We start from the raw sequence: 22,950 nt of genomic DNA, 5'->3' as shown, positions 1-22,950 counted from the left end.
GACAACAGTATATTGTATAGAATTCAGAGGAGAAGCATTATTTTTTTTTTAAATGGTTGAAAGATGGACCATACACTCCAACGGCATCTGAACTCAGGCTTTTTAGTTCAACAAAGATATTCTTACAACACGACTTAATTACATTCCAATAATACTGGGCCACATGGGGAATAAACTGAGAGTAAAGTTTCTATTTCAGCTGCAATGGCTAGATATTAAAGTCAGACTACTTCAGAGTGCAAATAAAGCATAATTTTAACATTGAAAGTAATAGTCACTAGGAAACTATATCAAGTGCTTTGATAAATACTCATTTCAAAGCAAGACTGCATATTTATTTAAATATGATCCACAGTTCAAACAGAAGCAAGTTCAGGGAGGTTCCCAGGCTATATTAAATATGAAATCAGACAAAATTATCAAAATTATTTCTCCTAGTAATTCTTACTTCAGAGAACTGAATTGAAGTAAATTAATTTTCGTGTTCTACTAATGGACAGTATGTAGGAGAAGCACAAACTCAGAAAATCAGTACCAGCAGAAATAAGACAGCAGTAGTTAGTGATCTATAAAGACAGAATACCAATCAGAGCTTTGGATACTTTAATACGTGATGCTCAAATGAATATGAAACTTTCTGGAAATTTCAGCAAGATCCCTTTGATTGCCTTACCACTATGGAATTCGTTGTGTTGGTTAGAAACATCTGTAGTTTCATTCTGACCGCCTTGAAGAAGAACACTGTGAAAGTGAGAGTACTTTCAGAGTTTAGCAACTTGCTGGAAAAGGTTCTCGATGTTTGAGAGTGCTCTCTGTAATGTTGATGACTAAACATGATGAGAAGCCACGATCACTTATGAAATCTGAAATTCTTTTGTCTGTCACTTCCTGACCAACTTTGTTCTCTGGCAAGGAATAGAAGAATAAATGAGGGACTGGAGCCATTTTTTTAGGAAAATGCTATCTTGGGAAAACTGTCGGAAAGAAATTAACATCTAAACATTAATTGTTTTAATATTTTTGCATGACTTCCAAGCAACATTCGTATGCATCTGATCTGACAGACCCTTTCTGTGATGACATACGAGGAGAAACCAGGCATGGATTTAGAAGATGATAAGATTTTAGATTTCAAATTAGCAGTGCCCGTGTGTGTTTGTAACAGTATGATGATAGCGCAGACACACTGTCCAAGTCTTCTCACATTCCTCAGTCAGAGAGGATCTGTGTGTCCTCAGAAGTGATCTTTGACGTGATAGACTGCAGCTGCCATGTGCAGGATGAGCTGAGCCTGGGACAGGGACTGGGGAGAGGTTAACTTTGTTGTTAACAGTCCAGCCAGTTGAAAAGAAGAAGGGGTTCAAGACATGCTTATTGGTGATTCATGACCCAGTCCATTTCAATCTTGAACTCCTTATTTTAGGTTTTTTAAAAGAGATGTTGGTAAATCTTCATGACAAATGAAGATTTTTTTACATTATACATTTAATTGTCTTACATTTAAGAGTATAAAAATATAGATTTCTATTTATTTCATATTTCTGTTACAAAAGACATTATCTAAAAATTATTTCTTCCCAGTGAAACTGACTTGGAAGAACTATATGTAAAAAGAAATGCTGTCTTGATAAAACAGGAATTAAGAGCAAAGCATTAGTTGTTTTAAATAAGGTCCTGATAGCAGTAGCTTTCTCAGTTTTGGACATTTCTCTAATCCTGCCTCTTAGGCCAGGCTGGCTGGGTATGAAGCTTCTCATGAGTGAAGTGGCATCTTTATTGACTTTGGGGATATAAAATTAGGGTAAATACAGCCCTTTCCCCCTTGTAGTCAAGAAGGTGACATTTAATACCCCTTGATACCCATTTTGTGAATAAGAAGCTAGAAAGGATGAGTAAATATTTTCTCATTATCTGTGGTCCTCCTTCCAAAATGTCAAGGGGTTTAACACTTCATTTTGCTTTGTCTGAAAGTCAAGAGTAAAGAAGTTTCTCCATAGACTGTGCAAGGAAAGATGAACTGCACATTGTTGGCATGCCCAGTTGAGACTAAATGCTTCGTTAACTTCACTTTTTATCCCTGTGAGAACCCTGTCCAAACTATAATAGAAAGGTGTTCCCGTGCACTCCTTCTCTCTCCTATTGGCTGACCTTGCAAAGAGGAAGCATTTCCCATGCTGATTTTTAATATTCAGAACAACCAAGGGGACACAGATGGGCATAGAGCATTCCCGTCACACCACGAGCCTCTCTCTTTCTCTGGCTCTTTATTGTACCCCTTCTGCTTCCTTTACCTTCAGGAAGCCAGATGTTTTTAAAGAAGAAGGGACGCAGAGCTTCCAGAACACTGCGGAGACAGGCCTACCAGATTGGTGAGCACTGTTTTTAAAACACTTGGGACATTGAGGCACATGCATGCTCACAGGCAGGCTTGACCAGATGTCTGTCAGTGCAGAGCTTACAGGATGGATTCTACCAATATTTGCCATACAGAAGCAAATGGTGTTCTATTCTGTCCATTAAATAACACTGCTTTGACAGTTAAGTTCTTATGCACCTGTGCACTGTAGACATATATGGCTCCACAACATTGATAAAATTAAAATTCTGCTCATACCAAGAGTTTTACATTATTCATCACTAGCATCAAAGGTATTTATCCATCAAGGCTTTTCTTTTTTGAATACAGAGCAAATTAGGAAGAAACCTGAAGGAGGGAAGCAGTAGGGAAGTCACCTTAAGTCATACCTGGATGCTTGTTTTTCCTTTACCGTGCTAAGTGAAATGTCCATGAAATCTCTAAACTATCCACTATGCTTTTTTTTCCCAGAAGACATGGTACAATTATATACGAGGTCTTATTTAGGGCGATGGCTTAATAATATAGATTCATTTACAGAGCTTGCCTCCTACCACAGACAGACCAAAGGGGCAGGAGTAATAACAGAGGGAGAGTATATCACCTCTCATTTTCTCCATTAACAAACAAAAGTATTTGTTTATATAATTTGATTCTTGTAGGAATTAAAAATAGGCAGAAAAGCTATGAAAAACCTATCGAAGGCTAGTACCTGAAAACCTCAGTCATGTGAGGGTCCTTACTGAGGAAAATGGACGTATTTTAAATCAAAAGGCTGGAGGATTGAGTTATAGTTTAATGTTTGCTTTGCATACTGGAAAAATAAGTTTCTGTACTCATTAATGAATCAATCTGCCATATCCTTAATCTTCAGAATGCTTGTCTTGTTTAGCAATTGGTTGTTCTTTCAGAAGCCACATTGTCGTAAATCTAGTTTTTCCTCATTAAATTGACTAAAGAGAGAAACCGACTAGAATCTTGCACTACACTCTGCACATCCCAAAGGACTTAACTGCAATTAGCTTACAAGAACCTGCGCTCTTTAAAACATTTTACATTAATATGAAGATCATGATATAGACTGTCGGTTCACATGTCATTGCTAACAACATAAATCTAGTGGATATATTAAATGAGCCTTCGGCCTCTCCTAAGCAGTGCTGGGGCAAGAATTAAGCCCCTAGAATAAAGCCTTGCTACCCAAAGAATTAACAATAAGTAAATGCTTCTACTCCCAGAGCAGAAGAAATTGCAATAGGCATTTTCTTACACTAAAAACATATTTGTGCTTGAAGGAATATAGTCCAGTATTTTGGAGACAAATGATGTTCTAGTTCCTTCCATTGACTAACAGCTGCCAAAAAATTGCCTTGCCGGTCTCAGAGTGAGTTTCTCTTTCTGTTCCTTCTCCTCACTTATTTCTAATACACTGGCTTACTCTTCTTGGAGTAGTTGTATTATGTTTTAGTAAACAAAAATCGATGTCATATTTCATTTGACATTTTCCAAAAAAAAAAAATTACTTATTTTAAGACATAGCGGACAGGGAATTTTAAAAGCCCTTTTTATGTTGTCTCTGACCTGTGGCTTCTAAGTCATTTTTTTTCTGGAGACAGATATTTTTTCAAGTGACTAAGTTGCGGTTCTATGAAAGGTGGAGCTTTACAGAGAAAACCTTCATTTTGAGTCATTGCCATTAGGGACTGCATTTCTACCTGTCATAGAGACCTACATGCTGTAGTTCAGTAGCAGTCGCAACAGTTTATAGAAGGGGATGAATTTACTTAAAATTCACTTAAGATCTATTTCAAGTTTACTCTTGCTTAAATTTGAAGTTAGAGCAAACTGAAAAGGTAAGAAATTCCATGATAACAATACCATGTCACCATGTGTCAGATTTCGCAATACTATTTGCTTTATGAAAGCAACTGACACTAATTACATCAATCGTAGTATTTTACTTTCAGTTATCTCAGTAGAAGCCAATTCTCATATTTCATGAGTGGTCTGAAAGGAAAAACGGCTGAACCATGTTTACCTTTCAGATGCACCAGTGCACTGTCATCTTTACTGATGAGCAGTGTCTTTGGCATTGGTTATTGTATTGTGTGGTGTAACCTTCCGTCATATTATTTCAACCCAGCTACAACTGTTGAATATTTTCCACTCCAAAAGTGAAAATTTTTCAGTAAATCCATATGGGTTAACTTCCTTCATAAGAAGGAAAATAGAAGCTGTTATCTTTATCAGTGAAATCTCATCCAAACTCTTGGAAAAAGTAAGGGATTTCTGGTAAGTATTGGGGTAAGGGTCATTGTCCTCAGCCAGTAAAATAGCCAGGAATAACTTATTAAAGGAAACTAACTGTTCTCGGGCTTCTTCTTACATTAGTGGACACACACTAGCCTGGATTTAGAGTGGATAATGCGCTCATGGGTTACTACAGTGGCACAGGAAAACATGGGAAAACAGCTGTTACCAAAGCTTTGGTCCTGTTCTACAAAGTTTTGATCCTGTTCTTTCAGCACTGATGAAAAAAATATGTACAATTCACATGCAGGTGCTTGCAGGTGAATGTACAAGACCCAACCATGAACAATATAATGCCTTCATGTAGGAATGTGTTCTATAGTACATAATTAACTGGCTTCTACAACATGGGACCTTTTCCAGTTGCACTCCTATGGCTCTCTCTTTTTCTGACTGCTCTGGTCTTTTGTCATTCCGGCATACCTGTGAGTGAGAGTCTTCTATTCATGAAAACAGCAGAGTGAAATATGTTATCATCCAGATAGATACAGAGAAAAAGTTGAAGGCATTAGGCAGATCTCGTGGTAACTTCAGCAGAAGAGTTGAAGACCTCTAATCAAAGTCTCTGAGTTCATAAATGTAGCATGAAAAAGAATACTCTGCAAAATAGCATTCTTATTTACAGCAGCATCACTTAAAGGAGATGCAGAAAGTAGCAAAGACAAATTCTTTTATATTGCTGTCAGATAGACAAAACTTACACAGTCATGTTGAACAAGCCCAAAGCTGCTGTAATTATTCCAGCTTCCCTCACAAGCTGGCCTATATTCTTAGGGAAAACATATTGCATCTGTTCAAAGTGATTCAGGGAAATACCACAGAAGGTAGAAGGAAGAAACACTACGAGAATATGATGAAATACACTGGAGAATTTTGAAACAAATACATTTTCAGAAGACTGCCCATATGTTCCTATATACGTCATTAAAATTACATCTTCTGATTTAGAAAACCATACTAGTCAAAACACAGAATTCCTGTTACATTCCCATACTTATTCATTGAATTACATTCACTGAAATACATTGAAATACGTGCATCTAATTACATTCAATATTGCATTCTATGGAAATTAGGTTTTAGTTGGCCAAGTCTAATATGGCATCTACTCACTATTCTGCATCCTGCAAATTATGGATATGCAAAATATTCCTCTTGACCATGAGGTGAGAAGCAGGTGATAGACTTTGTCTTTATGCTTAGCTGCATTCGTGTATTCATTTTGAAATCTATCACCTCAACTGAATGAGCACAAGAAAAATTAATCATAAAGGATCAATTCCATATCCCCTTTCGTCAAACAGAAATATCATTGAGCTTATGAGATCTCTGAGTACAATAAGTACAGTTTTTGGGTTTTTGATGAAAATTTTACTTTGTTAAACTCTTTGTTGCTTTGGATGAGTTTCTACTTTTTTTCTGATATAGTACTAGACGGTTATTTGGGATCTTTGCATACAAGAGGAATTTCTAGCAGGTCCTTTTAACCTTTGTTAAAACTTTTCTTCTTCTGAGAGATCTGTTTAGAGAAAAGAAACCTTGTAAGATGCAAAACTAGTACAAACCACTGTTCCCAGTTTGTGTGGGCATGGCCAGAATGTGCTAAACTCGGGATACCTACAGACAGCACACACGCTTCTGAAGCTTACAGTCAGCTGCTGTGGCTGTTCTACTCTGGTCTTCGGTGTGGTTGATGCAGGAGCACTGCTAGCACTTACTGTCGTTTTCACTATGTGTCCAGGAATCTGTAGCTCCTCTGAATCCGTGAGGAATCGTGTCTGAAGGGGTAATTATTTCAAGATATAGCTGAAATATTTGAGATGCTTTCAAATAAATTAAAACAGTAGGCAAGAAAGGTTACCCAGCTCTGCCTTTGTACTCACAATAGACACTTCTGCATGGGTCTGGTGCATTACGGTGCTTGTGTTCAATAGATCTGTGAAGCATGCAGGTTTAAGGTGCTAACTGTGATGGTTTGCATGCACAAATTTTGCAACTACAGGTTTCCAGAAGGCCTGGGTTTATAAAAGCCTGGGCTAATGCATAGAACAGCACAACAATCAAAAATGTTTCTGTTAGTCACCCAACAGTAGTAGCTGTACATGGCAGTGAACAACAAGGACTGGAAATGACTGTCTGGTAATGAGGTTAATTTGAATAAATGAGACTACTGTGGCAAAGAACTTGGTGGAAACGGTCCAGGAAATTAGTGGTGAACTATGGATTTTGTACTGTGACAATGGCTTGATAAGTCAGTCTTAACTAAATGTTCCAGTTTGATTTTATAGGGATCACTCACTGTAGTGCTGAATGGTAGGTGATGCAGATCAACCATTTGTTCTTATTTGTTTTCTAAATTAAATTAGAAAACTAGGCAGCTTAATTGCATGTATCAGACTCTTAGTGTTAAGGGTTGTATCACAGAAACAACTGACAGGTTTATAATTAATGACAGTGAAGCATGACAATAGGATCAACAGAAGGGAATTAACAGATGTTGATTTCTATTTGAAAGATAAAATTACACTGTAATTTAGGGTACTTCGAAATGGCGCTTAAGACAGAAAATTCTTTGGTCTTGAGTGTACTGTAGCTATTTCTTTTGAGAGAGATAAAGGAAAAAATCCTCTGTGTGGCTGATGTCTATTTTAATGAGGCTTGCGTCATTTTCTTCTGCGAGTTCCTGTGCATCTTTTCAGTTCAAAGACAGCTCAGTAATCAAGTGCTACATAACCGTTTTCCACAAACTAGCTTGGATAATCAGATTTTTTCATGAATCTAGAAGGTGTTCCTGTTCTGGTATTCTGCCATCCTGCAAGTCCTCTTTTCAAATTAATGAAATCAAATGACACATCAACTGCAATGTCATGCATCTGCTTACTAGATACTACGCGTGCTGCTGCCACTGTACAACAGATACCCTCCAATTAATTTCCAGATCGTACTGCTCATTCTGTTCCATTACGCTGACTAAAAAGGATCAGGACATTGAGAATCAGTAGAGTAGATACTGGTTTTATCAGACTGGCGAAATTATCCCTGAGCATATAAAGATGACTTAAAAGTATGGATTCTTTATGCAAAGCATTTTGTCTGTAGCTTCAAAAACGTATGTACAATACAATTCTGTGCAGACATAATGAGCCCTAGATGGGAATTTCTACTGTTGAGAGAAAGTTTGGATATGTGCTTACTTACCTCCATGAGTAGTTTCATAAACTGTATGTAATCCTTATAGAACAAATATTCTTATCTGTACTTTCAGAAAATGCTTGGTTGTGATCTGAAACATACAGGGAGTGTATTTTTTTGATCAATTGCAGCATGTTAGAAAAGTGCACTCCCTTGTGCACAATGTCAGTCTGACTTCGAAAATCACCAAATGAAACAGAATAGTTTTGCAATCTGGAAATGAGACTTCCCATCAAAATCTACTTTACATTGATTAAGGTATTCACCATTATATTTGACCATTGTTACAGTTCTGTCCATGAAGGAAAAAAAATCCAAGAATACCAATTTCGAAAGACATTTTAGAGGATTTATCATAGTAAATTAGACCATTAGTCTAGCTAATCCAGTATCCTGTCTCTAGCAATGACAAAGAATTCAGAATATAGCTGCTGATTTGTACCTGCTCAGTGAGTGTCATTTCTCAGCTTCGTGGTGATTTGTCACAGGCCTTTTAGAACAATCTTATCCTGTTATGCTCATATCCCAAAGTTATTTTGTCTGTTCTTTCAGAAGTTAGTCTTTAGTTATCTCTTCCCTTCCCATGTCATCCAAAGGAGAAGCTGTTCATTGTTATACAAATGAAATGAGAAGTAGTATCTCGTCATCTGATTATATCAAATCTGCTTTAGTATGGAATTTGAACGATAACTCTCTGCATTAAATCCACTGAAGGCAAAGAAAATGTTCGCTGCGGTGTTGATTGAAGATGACAACAGGTGACTCCTTTAAGGGGTGCTTTGTGTTAATGGCAGAGTGATGGAACTAGCAGCCTCAAGCAGGAAAGGAAGTTAGACAGACCTGGGTGGCAAAAAGAAATGTGCAAAATATGCCAAAAAGAGGAAATTGTGCAAATGTCTCCTTTCTTCAGAATAAAAAACAAACTAGTATAATCATTCAGTTTATTATAATAAAAGTTCTGTCACATCTTTCATGTTGGAAGAATTCCATGTGTTTTGCAAATAGGTAAAGATAATATACAGTGCAATTGGTTGGATAAAGTTGTAGTGGTAGAATTTTGAAATGTGTTCCGTTACACAGATGATAAAGGAATGTATATATTATACAGGTCTTTCTACTGAAAATGCTAAAAAAAATGCACCAAGGACAGTAATCTTCAACTTCTTACATGACATGTAGTAAAAAAAAAATGTATAATTAACTCCTCCAGTGGTATGCTGCCCTCATAAACGAAGGTATGAATTGAGTCCTCACATGGTTTGAGTTTGGCTGATTTTGGGCTTGGGTTTTTTTTTCCTTTGTTAAGTAATTTTATACACATACACACACACATGCATCTATATATTCAGTATGTAAGTGGGAGCACTTCCATTCTATTTAACCTTAGCAACCGTTAAATATAGACTCATTCACTTTTTACTGTTTCATCCATTATTCTCAAACCACAATGACAAGCATACTTCATGATCCAGAATTAGGATGTCCCCAGATAAGTGGTCTTGCCACCGATGAATAACTTCTAAATAATTAAGCAAGATGCAATAAAACAGCCTGGAGCAAGCTTCAGATCAAGTCCTCAGCTGCATCACTACCTAATGAGAAAAACGTACTGAAAGCAGCCTTCGCATAGAAATAGTGACATGACAGTCTGACTGTCATTGAGCTTCGGGAAGGCCTGTATCCGATCTGTGTAATGAATACATATTCTTTTCTGCATGCCATTCTGCACCCTCATTGGCAAGGATAAAGGAATATTTAGATGGTGAGAGACTTTTCCTGTTGCAAACTCTAAAACTTAAAGTATTATTACATACAGATTGCTGCTTAGGTAATCAATATGAAATAAATGCTTCTAATGAAGACACAACAGACTTGCTTCTTTCCTGCTGCCTTCAAGAACTAGTGAAGGCTTGTGCCGAGTTTTGGGCAAAACTTCTGAGATTTCAGAAGGGGCAGCTGAGAAAACATCTCCGTTTCCTAAAGAGCAAAGAAGGAGATGGGTTCGCCAGAGTCCATATGTTTTATATTTTCTCCCAAAGAAAACAAGAGTTAGGCCATTCATTATAGGCCATTTAGAGTCTCCAAGATACACAATAACCCAAACAAAAGTCCTGGGGACATGCCACAATATCTGCAGCCACGGTTTTCTTAAAATATAATAATGTATAACACAGTTGTTTACAGCCATCACTACGGCACCAGCGATCTGCCCTTCTTTCTGCTGTAGTTTTTTGCCTACCTCTTACAAATCAAAATGATCCTAAAGAGTGGATGTTACCCAACACAAGTAGAAAAGTTTTGCAGGATAACCACACTGTGATGGCAAAGGAATGCTCCATCAAGTCACTGGACATTGCAGAAAAGGGTTCTTGAGTCTTTCTGCCTGTAAGGCATAACTGGGGTAGAAGACACTTGAAGACTCTGTGGTGAGGAGTGTGGAGAGTTGCATGCACTTGAGATATCTGCTCAGTGAGGGAGCACAGTCTTTCTTGTGTCGCATAAATTGTAGTGCACACAGCACCAAGTAGTGTTAACTGCTGCTTGTATTCCACTAAACCATGGGCAAAGACAGGATGCTCAAAGGAAAGAATTTTTCTTTCTGAGTCCTTTTGAAACACATGGTTTCTGTTAGTGTCTCAAAGGTCAGCGAGGACTTGCATAGTCATTTCTAATCTTCCTGTTTCCCAGTTCAAGCCCCCAAAACAACTGCAGTGATTCTGTCTTTCAGTAAAATACAGCCAAAGTTCTCAAAGGACGACGCATATGCCATTTGCAGCCTGCAAAGCCTTTAGAACCCATAATGGCATTTAGTATTTGTATTGAGGCATTTAACTGAGGTGCTGTATTCCAGCTGAAGTCGTTTATACAGTCACTAGCACTATTGCCCATGCATTCAATTGCGTTCTAAGAAGGAACAGCCTCCCATGAAAAACTTCCAGGAACATTGAAGTAAAAACATGCTGTTGAAGGAGCATCACGTACAGTCGTAGCAATCGGTCAGCTTCTGGTCAGTTCACAAATGTTAGATGCAAAGTATGCATTTAATATATTGGAAATTCTTTTGGATTCCTTTGGTCTTGTGTAAGCTGTATTAATGAGTTTCTCTACAGCATGCCTCAAAGCCCTGTACTAGCATCAGTACTGCTGTTAGGTAACTAATGCCCCCTTCAAAGTTTCCAGTTTAGATCTTAAAAAAGAAAAGAGTTAAGGTACCAAAACTTAAATATACTCAGCTTCTATCCTTCACCTTCGCAGTTATACTCTTTGAAAGGAGGAAAAACACAGCTCCCCTTACACTGTTTCTCGTGAAGGTAAATACACACTTGAACAGGATGGATTGATTTTTTTTTAAGATGAAGTGGATGTACAGCTGGCTTTGCTGCAGAGCCCTCTAATGGAGAAGATAAACTTCTCACAGTTGGAAGTTTGAAGTGGAGCCTTATCTCCATTTTTGCACACATCAGATAAGCCGGACAGGTAGTACTGCAGCCTACTTGGTGGCCAGTAATTTTAATGTGTCGGGTCCCTTTATACAGCCCTGTCAGTTCATCTGAATAATAATTTGTATTGCTACCTACTGTGCAAAATTTATAATTTTAGACACTTGTATTCATTTCTTCAGGCCCAGACTAAAGTATCCACTGTTCCTGTTGCAAAGCTTTTAGACAGAAAGGTGCCAAACAGGGTGTTGTCTCCTTAATGAGTTTGCAGTTCTTGACTTGAATAGAGCAATGTGGAGCCTTAAGAAGGAAAAGATCCGATAGTATCCTAGAGCTGTATCTTTCATAAAATACGTGTGTGTGCATCTGTATCTGTGCACGCAGACAGTTACTTACACTACAACTCGTAAAAGTTCCTGTCACTAATCTGCTTGCCTGTTCTTTTCTGTAGCCCAGATGATTTACTGAATGCACTGAATGAGGGTATCAGCCGTGCTGATGTGATCATTACATCAGGAGGTGTATCTATGGGGGAAAAGGTATGCTGCATTTAAGTATGGCTTACTACAACATATGTAAGAACTTCACGTCCGAGTCTGTCATCAGAGCTTCTACCTTTGTGTTAATGTTTATTAAAAAGAGATCTTACTTTTTTTGGAACACTTAAATATGAATTAAGAAAATAGTCTTTGATGCTATCCTCATTCCCTTTGTTCTTATTACTAAACTGTAGTAGACATAATACAACAGGGAAGATTTCTTGATGCGAGAGATTTGCAAATGTGGTTTTATTTAAGGAATTATGTACATAGTTATGATGAGGAAGGGGCTTGGTTAATAGCACATGAAAGCAACAGACTTCTCTTTATTTTTAAAGCAGGTAAAATGTAGATAGAACAAAGCTACTTTGAAAGTACTTCAAAAAGCAACCTGCATATATAAATGACTCTTTCTTACTCAGCAAATCTGTCTCCTGAATATGCCAAAGCTGTATCTGTTTACAAAAAAACATTTTATCATTTTGTGCCTGATAGACCTACAGAGGCAATACATACGAGACACAGTGAGCTGATATATTTGCCTTTTGAATCATTAACAGAATTGTTGATTGAGTTCCTGTTGGTAATCCCTGTGCCAAAGCCATCAAAGAAAATAGGGATATACAGATGCTGGTGAGGCGTAGATGAACCTGCAGGACATTTATTAATCATGACTTATGCGAAGGAAAACTCAGATTACTTTTTGATCCCAGGCTGAATCTGTGAGTTTGGCAGGTAAAAGAAACATCTCTGCTTTTATAACTAACAGATGCTAAAGAGACTCATTAGGAGATGGAAAACATGAGTGCTGGTTTTGTTGCTTTTCTGAGTATAAATCATATTGCTGGATACACCATGAAAATTGATAACTAGTTAAACCGGTGCCAATTACTTTCGTTTCCATTATTGTTCTCAGCATTCCTAGAAAAATAATCAAGGACAAGTGCTGGTCTTTCAATTGGGAATGTGGAGGCATAGTGCAGACATAGGAACTCTAGGAAATGACTGGGCTGCTGAATGGTCTTACAGGCATTGATGCCATCTGCCTGATTTCTCCTCTGTCTGAATTTCAGGCAACTGCATAAAGTCAATAGGCTCAGTGTTCCCCTGATGGTTCGCCCTCTGACCCTGAGCTTTCAACAGTGCTATTGAAATAACTGTGAACATCCAAAAAGTAAATAGAAAGTAAAAGCAGGATTAATGCGATCAATAATTGATAATTCATGCCTGGCTGAAGAAAGTTGCTGCTTTCCAAGTATTGGAAAACACATCAAAAGGAAAAAAAAAAAAAGAGAAAGATGAGAAAACTCCAAGGGAGCTTCGGATTTACTGCTTCCAAAGTCTTTCTTCACAGATGAGTGTTACATGCTGTGTCTTTAGTCTCACTAAACACACTAGACAGGGTACTACATCTGTGAGCACAACGGTTTTCAACAAAGACTAAACAAGTAATTCGATTTGTTTTAATAGCTGGATCAATAGGGTTATGCAGAATCACTTAACTTGAACTAATGCAGAGGTCATCCACAGTTTTTCCTTTCTAAGGGCTGTTAAACCTGACCGCTGTGAATTAGACCATGTCCCCAAGAAATTACAATTATTACAGTATCCTGGAAAATTATGATTTCTACGGTACAGTATTGATTTCAGAAATACTAGGAGATCTTTAACTCTACTACTAGATAGCTTCCAAGGCAAAGGTTAAATAACTTGATGATTTTAAGTCATAGCTTTGATCATAAAGGGTTTTTTTTCCATTTTTGACATAGAGAATGTTTTAGTAGCAAGTATTTGTGGGGTCCTCTAAGATTCTGATGCTGCAGCTGACTTCTAAGTAAACAGATTTTACTGTATCCTTGTGGAGTCAGGTTTGGCACCTAAAATGAGTTTGTTCTTCACCTCTTCTTTTTGAAAACACTTCCTTTCTAATACCGGAAATTCCCCACTGGACTGTAGCACTTTTGGAATATGAAAAGTCTTTCATCTTCCCTTGATATTAATTAATTGCTTTGAATGCTTAGATGATGTAAGCAACTTTGATGTTACTTAATCAATTTTCTTTTTTTGCATTTAAACAGGACTATCTTAAACAGGTGCTGGATATTGATCTTCACGCACAAATTCACTTTGGCAGAGTTTTTATGAAACCAGGGTAAGAATTTTTTCTGCTTGGGCAGCATAGAGGCTATATTGAGCCAAATATCCTGTATGAGTGCTTCAGTAGATTTCAGTTTTCCAAATATACTGTAAACCATAGATATATATGGGTAAAGACACAAAATCAGTCCTATTCAGATTAGTCATCATCTTTATAGGTGAAATTAACTGAAACAGAGAGATCATTTTTTTATCAGTAAGAGATATTTTCTCTGATAACTGTTGTAAATCAGATTTAAGTATTGTGGAGAAACCAGCATGGTATAAACATGGCCTCAGTCTTCACTGTGATTGCAAAATTCAGATATTGACATTGTTATGAAATAACTGAGGAATGTAAGGAATTTAATTGCTGGTTTGCTTAACAAGCATCTCATTTCACTTCAAAATTCACCTAAGTCATATTCCTGCAAAAAAGCAATTTCTTGAGAGAGGTGAAATGACAGCTAACTTACAAAGTTTTATCTAACTGGCATATCAGGCATAGTGATTTTAAAGTCAACACGATCCTTTATGTGTTTAGTTTGCCTCAGAAAACTGGTTCAGTGTTGCTTTCCTTTGCTGTACTCCTGCTGAGTCTGGAAGCACGTTTGTAGAGAAAATGACAACGTACATGTGTTGGAAATAGCAAGTTCCTTTCACAGTATAGTAGCAGAAAGATGTCTGCAGCTCTGCCTAACTAACCATGGAGTGCAGTTTGTTTGCAAGCTAGGCTCACACAGTCCAGTAACATGAGGCCAAGCGCAGCTTTGAGGAGTGATTCCCTCTATCCTGTAACTGTTGCCAGGAAGCTGAACAAGAAGTGGGTGTTTGCTGTGAGAACAAATACCTTTACTGTCTCTGCTTACAATCCATAAAGAGCTGCACGTGGGTTTGGTGCTTGTGCTGCTACTACCACCACCTCCCTTCCACAAAAGGAACAAATAGGCTGGAAGCATGTTTCTTCCTGTGCTGGATATAGCCATGGCATGGAAATTGCTCACTGCTTCTGTCATACTGCCACAACTGATATGGGGAAAACACAAAAGAGGGATCTGCACTTCAACCTCTGCTGCTGACAAGAATTGATAACCTGATATAGAGAATTCAGAATATTAAATTCTGGGTCTGACTTATGTGAAAGCGAGTGGACTTCTTTCTCCTGGTGACCCCTGAAGACTTGTAGCAGCAAACTTTTAAAAACAGGACAGAAAAGCTTGAAGAAATCTTATTTTCCCCAAACATCTATTTTTACATTATGCCAAAAGAAAGGGATTTCTTACTGCTACCAAAATATTTGATCATCTAATCTTACAGAGAATGTAAGCGCCCTCATTTTTGTTGGCTGTAGTGCAGTAGCAAATACTGTGTCTTAGTTTTTATTAATTCTGTCTTACAAGGCCGTAGGTATGAATTGTGATTACTATATTGGGGGAAAATTCCTTTGAGTAAGGTAGTTTCAAAAGCGAAGACAGAATTTGCTTTGTATGCCTGTATTTTGATGTGCTGCATTCCTACAGAGTGATGCCTGCAGTATGCAGGGATTCACATTTCCTTCACTTGATGTGAAAGTTGCTGAGCTAATGTAAGGTTGTATATTGTTTAGCAGCTCTGCCAGAAGAAAGTGCTGGAACACTCTACCAGCAATGATGTTAAAATCTCATATGAGAATTCAGTTTCCAGTAAATATGAATGCACAATTAGATTTTTTTGTACCTCAGTTTGTGCACTGGCTATAAGATTTGGAGGTCTGGCGCGTACGTCCCATTATGGTACAGACATTTCAAGACAGAAACTTCAAGCACCGACTTCCCCTGGTAAAACAGGGTATTCATTAGTCCTAGGAGTCACAAAACTAGGTAGTAATGATCGAAGGGCAGGAAATCTTCAAAGTTGCGGCTGGTCAGCAAGGATCTGCTGACCAGGTGACACGTGTTAGCTCAAGACGAAGCCAAGGAACTGAACTTAATTATTACTCCTACAAAGAATTATTTCTAATGTTTGAAAGGATAATATTGACACAGGTATATAGATAAAATGGATGGGTCCCTTTTCTTTTCCAGTAACATTTCAGTCCTGTTTGTATAACTGTGATAGCCCTGATAACAAGTCACTAAAGATCACTCAGGAGCAGCTGAGTTCTCTTTCCTGATAGACCAAGGTCTAACCTGACTGCAGCTGTGCCTGAATTTGTTCATCTGCAGACTAGCTTGCGTTCACTGCTCTGAAATACTGCTCCATCGCCTCTACTGCTGTAGACAACAGAATAAGAGAAATTAGAGTCACTAATGTCACAAAAACTTTAGAGAGCCTTATATGAAAAACAAATACAGCTCTGTAACTCTGTAACTGCACAGCTTCAGTTTTACTTCTTTTTTAATTTACTTTAGCATAAAGACAGGATTTAGAGTTTTGGTTACAAGTTCATCTGCTCTTAGATGTTTCCTCACCAGAAGCAAAATCATCTACTTAAAACTTCATAGCTGAATACCAAGTAAACCAACTGTTCTGTGGTCACAAAAGGAAGATGATACCCTCACTATGGAATAAGCAACAGGTGCTAATGAAGTGCTGAGAGGGAGAGATTGATCCTGTTTTGTTTGCTTTTCTGAATGTTTTACATAATAACTAATAATGTTCAAAGTCTAGTGCAGATATTAAATAGCTGTCTTTTTCCATAGCCTGCCAACGACTTTTGCAACTCTGGATATTGATGGCGTAAGAAAAATAATCTTTGCACTACCAGGTAAGATGTTTTGTGGATTACTTCTGTTGCTGTGCATAGATGACAGAGATGAAACAGAACGGTGACGTTTCGCAGCACCTATGCCTGTGCTGGTATCCCTAAGGAAGGTACCTGTAAGGTTTTCTGAGAAATTTCCAGAAGAGAGAGACTTACAGTGATATAGTAAGGAGTTCTTTCTTGTCCCTGTCCTCAGAATTTGCCAGTATACAGGCCTTATGATTTCTTCTGTCCAACAATTTCCTTGGGTCTTGTCAGTGGTACTACAGAGGGATGTTTTTTTTCTACATCTCCGTCCACCTTCACAGTAAATATTCTGTGCGTGTCAGGCAGTGCATCCACTCAGAAGTACTGAAAGTAGAAATGAAAACGAGGGAGTGCCAAGGAACGTGTCACAGTATATTTTTTTTTAATCATGGTCATACCATGGAACCGAAAGAGGGCAGCATCGCTTCACTTCACGTGTGCTGCGTTGCCTTGGGAAATCATCACTTTAGAACAAACACTTCCTTAGGGATCTGGCTACAAATCCCTATTCACCTAAATCAGGAGGAATTTATTTTATTCTTATTGCTCTGGCTTTGCATGGATTTCTGACTACACGAGGAATCCTGCTCTTGATAAGCTAGTGGTTTTCAGATGTATCTGTAGTGCTTTTTCTCTCTTGTTTTAGTTGCTGCAGTACGTTTTCTTCTACAGGAGAGATCGATGGAGCATGTATCCAATGGTAGTATTTTTTTTAGTACTATCACCTAGGGAAGTCCAGATTTTTAAGACAGGTGGTGTTTGACAGACATTGGTCATACATCTCTCCCATGAATCACCAGAAAACATATAAATGAATAGAATTTGCTTCAGAATTGGTACTAAAGCATTTTTCCCACTCTGTTAGGGAATTAAAAGTTATTTTTCCATAGGTCTTGGAAACCTTAATAATGAATGAAGAGCTCTATCAGCTAAGACCTATATCTGTGCACAATAAAATCTCCCCCAGTCCCAGACAAATCTAGGCCTAGGACAAAAGGTAGTGCATGAACAGCGGTAAATGGTGGGGTCTGAGGAACGTGGGGCAGTTCTGATCAGAGCAGGATTTCAGCTCACCGTCAGCCAGAGAGTGTAGCTTTCAACAGGTTTAATTGCCACATGCCACTCCGGTCCTGAGTGAAACGTTTCCTGTTCATGGCATGAAGAGCTCTTTAATGTCTTTTGGAGGGCAATTGCTATAAAAACATGAGATCACTTTCAGCATTTCACAGATTAAATCAAGAGGGAGTCACCACCAACTGTTCTTTTCCTACAGGCAACCCTGTGTCAGCTGTTGTCACCTGCAATCTCTTTGTTGTTCCTGCGCTGAGGAAAATGCAGGGTATCCTGGATCCTCGGCCCACTATCATCAAAGCCAGGGTAAGAAGCTTGTCTTCTTAAAAAATTCTCTCAAGACATTGAAGTACAGCTCCTTGGGCTGTGAAAGGCTGTCTTGGTTGGGGAACCTGAGCCCTAAACTAATTCTGGCAAGCTGCAGGCATTTCACACAAAACAGAGGTACAGTCTTAATCTCTGTTAATGGTAATATTCAGTCCCACAATTTCTAGGAGTTAGATGGCCATCTAATGGAGCAAGATGTACAGATGCAGAGGCAGTCATTTGGCAACCAGGCAGGAAGGACACTTTCCTGTTTAAAAAAAATTATTTGTTTTAACCTGTGGTAAAAAATGCAGAGTAAGCTTGGAATACCTGAAGAGTTGGATAGTTCTGTATTAGCAGTAGAAAATACAAACTTCAAAGCCTTTCTGTTCTTGAGTTATTTATATAAGTAATCTATGTGACCCCCACCCTAAGCAATATAAATCCCTTAAACTATTCATTTCACCCTCATAAGAAATCATGGATATTGTAACTCAGTTTACTATAGATTCAAGGCGTGTTATTCTAATGTAGTATTCTTCTATTTTTCATTCGAATAAAGTACCAGGAATGCACTGCCTTTTGTAGTTTTCCTAGTGTTCTTCGCCATGCACTTTTCTCTTAAATGCTTATCCCATTGTCTCTCTTTTGCACTTCCTCAGGCATCCAGATTTTTCTTTATATCACAGCTAAAATATTCTAAAACAGAGAGCAATTTGTAGTGACCCTCACTTGTGCATGAATATTCCAATGTGTTCCATTAAATTCTATTGTGAGCCATCCCCTGTACGTCTCTTCATTTCAAAGATTAACTATTTCCCTTTTGTCAGAGCTAGCAAGATTTTGAATGTGAATATTTTTTTTATCTTTATGCAGTGTAATCCTGAGACCAGTAATGATAAAACTTTTTCCAGAGAAATACTATCTTTAAACTTCCAGTAAAGGAACAGCTTTGGAATATTCCATTAATGCATGTAGACTCCATCATACACTTCGATTTTATAATATCACAGTTGCATTTCTCTTAAATATTACAATCTCTATCTTCTGCAGCTTTTGGTCTTGCACTAGACACCATCTGACCTCAAAATACAAGTTTTTCAGAAGACTTTTTCAGAAAAATCAGTTGAGCAGATGATTCCAATATCTGCAACAGTACAATCTGAATGCGTGGCATTTTCATCCTTTCTTTGCTTCTTCTACAGTTATCATGTGATGTAAAATTGGACCCCCGCCCAGAATATCATCGGTGCATACTGACTTGGCATCACCAAGAACCACTACCTTGGGCACAGAGTACAGGTTAGTGCCCAGTCACGCAGACTGACAGACACGCACAGGTCCTTGCCTTCCCATGTGTATGTCTAAAAACAACCAAGCGCGTACATGTTTTTTCATATAAACTTTATGTAGACTAATTTGCTGCCACACTTGTGCACATGCATACCTGTACATTAGCATAAAATTCAGACATTATATGACTTACCAACTTAACCCTTAAAACTTCCTGTATCCTGTAAACAATCTGCCTTTACACACACACAATATACACCCCTATGCTCGAATATGTGTACACATCCCTTCTTTTAACTATCCACCCATGCTCTCACAGGCACATTTGCTTACTTTTGCCTTTGTTCATGTACTAAACAGACATAAGTTGGGGCATAGGTAGGAACACTGCAAATAAAAGATGTGTGATTGTACCTGAACTAGGAAAGTAGAAGAGGTAGCAGAGGCTGTACCTGTTCTCTTAAAGCAGACTAAGACTTTTATTAGTCATGTTTGCCACCTGGGGATACTTCTGGATACTCAACTGCAGTTGGAGTAAATGCTATATTTGAATACCTTTTTACCTGTGTACTGCTAAAAGACCAAGTCTGCCAGTTTCTCAAGAGATTTGTGTCCTTAAACAATTGTCTTTTTGTTACATCCAATTTGTTCAATACAAAGCATTATGTACAAGTCTCCTTATGTACAGGGAAAATATTAGCTCAAATGCATCTTACTGTTTACTCAGAGAAAGTTCTTACCATTGACTCCAGAGATCAAACAGCCTCTGAAATATTTCCAGGTGTAAGTCAAAGTATTAATCACACGGTGTATTTGGTTTGACTCTGTTTTGTTGTGCACCACTTCTTTCCTTATGCAAGCGGACTGTCTGCAATGATTCCTCTGTTAAACTAGAAGTTTGAAAATGAGGAAATTGAAGGGCGTGACTTTCTTTTGCTTTTTCATTCTTTGTCAGTACTAGCAATGTGACACTGTTTATCTTCAGACATGTTGTGAAGCCTATTATCCCGAAGAAACCCATTCTTTTGAGTTGGCAAATGGATTTATGCAGACAGCCACCATAACAAGGTCCAACCCTAGGAGCCCACTGAAAAATGTAAAATATGAATGAAGGTTTCCCAATTCCTCTTAAATTAGTTCTCAGGTTGCAGCTCAAGCTCCGTGCTTCTGGAGAAGGACCCCTACCACAGACCATGCTCTCCAATTATATCCATACCACCCAGCACCCGACCCCCAAGTCCAATGTTCCATACCCAAGGGTCCATAAGTCTTAATTCTGGTTTGTGGTCTCTTGATATCTTACTGTTTTTCTTTGTCACTGGGATGGCCTTCTTGTAAAGTTACCTCATTCTCTTGGAATTGTTCCCTTGGTCCTTATCTTCTTCATTCTGTTCACTTCTTCCAGATTCAGCTGGTTCTGTGTTAGCAGCACTAGTTTTATCAAAATGTTTCCTCTCCATCAGCTCTGGCGACCTAAGGCTTCCACAACTATAGCTACTACTGCTAAGCTACTAAACAAGATTATTCAGAGACAAGAATACAGTTAATCAAACTTACTCCATAATAGTATATTAAAAACATTCTAGACTGTGCTGATTTTAGTCTTTGTACAATTGGCATTAGGAATACAAATTGAATAATAAAGTAATTTTGATAGGATAGAAATTTACTATGACAAGATATGAGGTACAGATAATGTGGAAGACTGAGTAGGAAAGTAATCAGCAAAAGGAATGAGGGTTTTGAGAGCTAGAACGACGAGAGTCTGGCTAATTCCATACAGAGTTCTCTGTTTCCATCCATCCTAAAATAGTGAGATCCTACCTCTATGAACAAGTTAGCAAATATGAACATCTTCATAAGAACAGCTCCTGTTTCCACATGATGTGTTGCAGCCGTTGAAACTAACTGAAAACTTAACTGAAATTCTTCTCTCGCCCTCCTCTAGGGAATCAGATGAGCAGCCGTCTGATGAGTATGCGCAGTGCCAATGGACTGTTGATGCTACCTCCAAAGACAGAACAGTATGTGGAGCTTCACAAGGGGGAGGTGGTGGATGTCATGGTCATTGGAAGGCTATGATGTCACCAGCAAGAGTGAAGCTTTGATGCATGTCCACATATCATTGACTGTATCCTGTAATATGCAACGGCACAGCTAGTTTTTCTGATTTGGATAAAAGTTGATCAGTATAGTCAACATCTTGAATTATATTTCAAATGGAATTTAAATAAATACCTTTTAAAAAAAAAAAAACTTTAAAACAAATCTTAACAAAGAAATTTATTCTGATTATATCAAAGCAACTTTTTCCTTTCCTTGCAACTGCTTTGTGTGTTCAATGCTAGTTCTAATAGCGGTAGCTTTTAGTAGACAGCAGTAGGTGCCTGCAGAACTTGTGTTTTTTCTCATCTTTAAGATACAACTACTTATGCTCTTAAAACAAGGCTGTCTGCTTATTTATACTAGCGTAGACAACACTTGGATTTCCCTTATTAGTATGCTTCATAACGGCTTCACAGAGAGCTTCTGCTTGTTCTTTATCTTGTATCTCGTGTTGATGTGCACAGTGCCAAAAGCAGAGTGGCTGTACTGGGAACCCAATGAAGCCCCGAGGTTTTCTCACCTCGCTGCGCATTCAGGGATCTGTCTTGTCCCAGCAGCCACCCAGCTCAGTACTCTTGGGCAGTAACTGGATACCTTTTGTTTCAACAAACAAACAAAAAATCGCTTCCTTAAGTGCTGACAGCCTTTTTAACCAATACATTTAAAAATGTACAGAACTGAAAACTAAAAAAAATCAAAGACTGATCTTGTACAGATATTAGTGTTACCAGCATTCGTGTGGAAATTAAATGAGCAAAGAAATAAAACTAATGTTAAACAACTCTGTACCATAACATTTTCTGTAATGATATTGAAACTTAAATGAATAAAAAAAAAATCTTCAATCATTATTTAAAATTTCACCTGTTTAGCCTCATTGTTTGAACCAAAAAAAAATAAGAGGGTATTTGGAGTGGGGGAAGAGGACAGGAAGGAAGGTAAAATTGAATGTGGAATCTAGGGCCTTCCCTCACGGAGGGTATCGTGAGTGAACTGAAAATACAGTGACCTGTCTCTCATTCATCTCCCAAGGGACAAAATGGAAGCAGCATTTGGGGAGGGGGGTTACAACTGAACTAGTCATAGCTGCAGAATACTTTTTTTTGCCCCATCTAAATGGCATAGGAGTGCTGCACTGATGGAATTTGATAGGACATTTGTGGTTAGGGTTTTTTTTTCATTGTAATCTCTGATCCTGGGACTGTTCAGCCCTCACCAAATTATGTATTTTGGGAATTTCACATTTTGTCTGGGATTAAGACAATAGCAGTGCCCTATAACAGCCTGCTTCTTGGAGTTCATTGGGTAGAACTCTATCCCATCAACTCCATTCATGAAGCCAGAACATTTGTCTCTAGTGGTTTTTTGAAGATTTAGTAAGAGAGGCCAGAGAAAAATGGCTTTAAATCCTGATGGCCACAGTGAACCGGA

The 22,950-nt window shown here is 38.1% G+C and overlaps 1 protein-coding gene across 24 annotated transcripts in view; it reads left to right on the top strand.

Moving 5' to 3' along the window:
• The window catches only part of GPHN (gephyrin), a 289,546-nt gene extending 267,164 nt beyond the window's left edge, over positions 1 to 22,382 (top strand). For all 24 annotated transcript variants that reach the window (XM_054067590.1, XM_054067585.1, XM_054067588.1 and 21 more), the window contains 6 exons: positions 11,750 to 11,837; positions 13,916 to 13,989; positions 16,655 to 16,719; positions 18,017 to 18,120; positions 19,326 to 19,422; positions 21,362 to 22,382. In XM_054067590.1, coding sequence (XP_053923565.1) covers positions 11,750 to 11,837; positions 13,916 to 13,989; positions 16,655 to 16,719; positions 18,017 to 18,120; positions 19,326 to 19,422; positions 21,362 to 21,495 — 562 coding nt within the window. In that variant the 3' untranslated portion in view covers positions 21,496 to 22,382. The remainder of the gene's footprint in view (positions 1 to 11,749; positions 11,838 to 13,915; positions 13,990 to 16,654; positions 16,720 to 18,016; positions 18,121 to 19,325; positions 19,423 to 21,361) is intronic.
• Positions 22,383 to 22,950: the final 568 nt, after the last annotated feature.

This window comes from Cuculus canorus, chromosome 5 (assembly GCF_017976375.1).
Source record: "Cuculus canorus isolate bCucCan1 chromosome 5, bCucCan1.pri, whole genome shotgun sequence".
Classification (NCBI taxonomy): Eukaryota; Metazoa; Chordata; class Aves; order Cuculiformes; family Cuculidae; genus Cuculus; species Cuculus canorus.
This window is presented reverse-complemented; position numbering and strand designations above follow the sequence as displayed.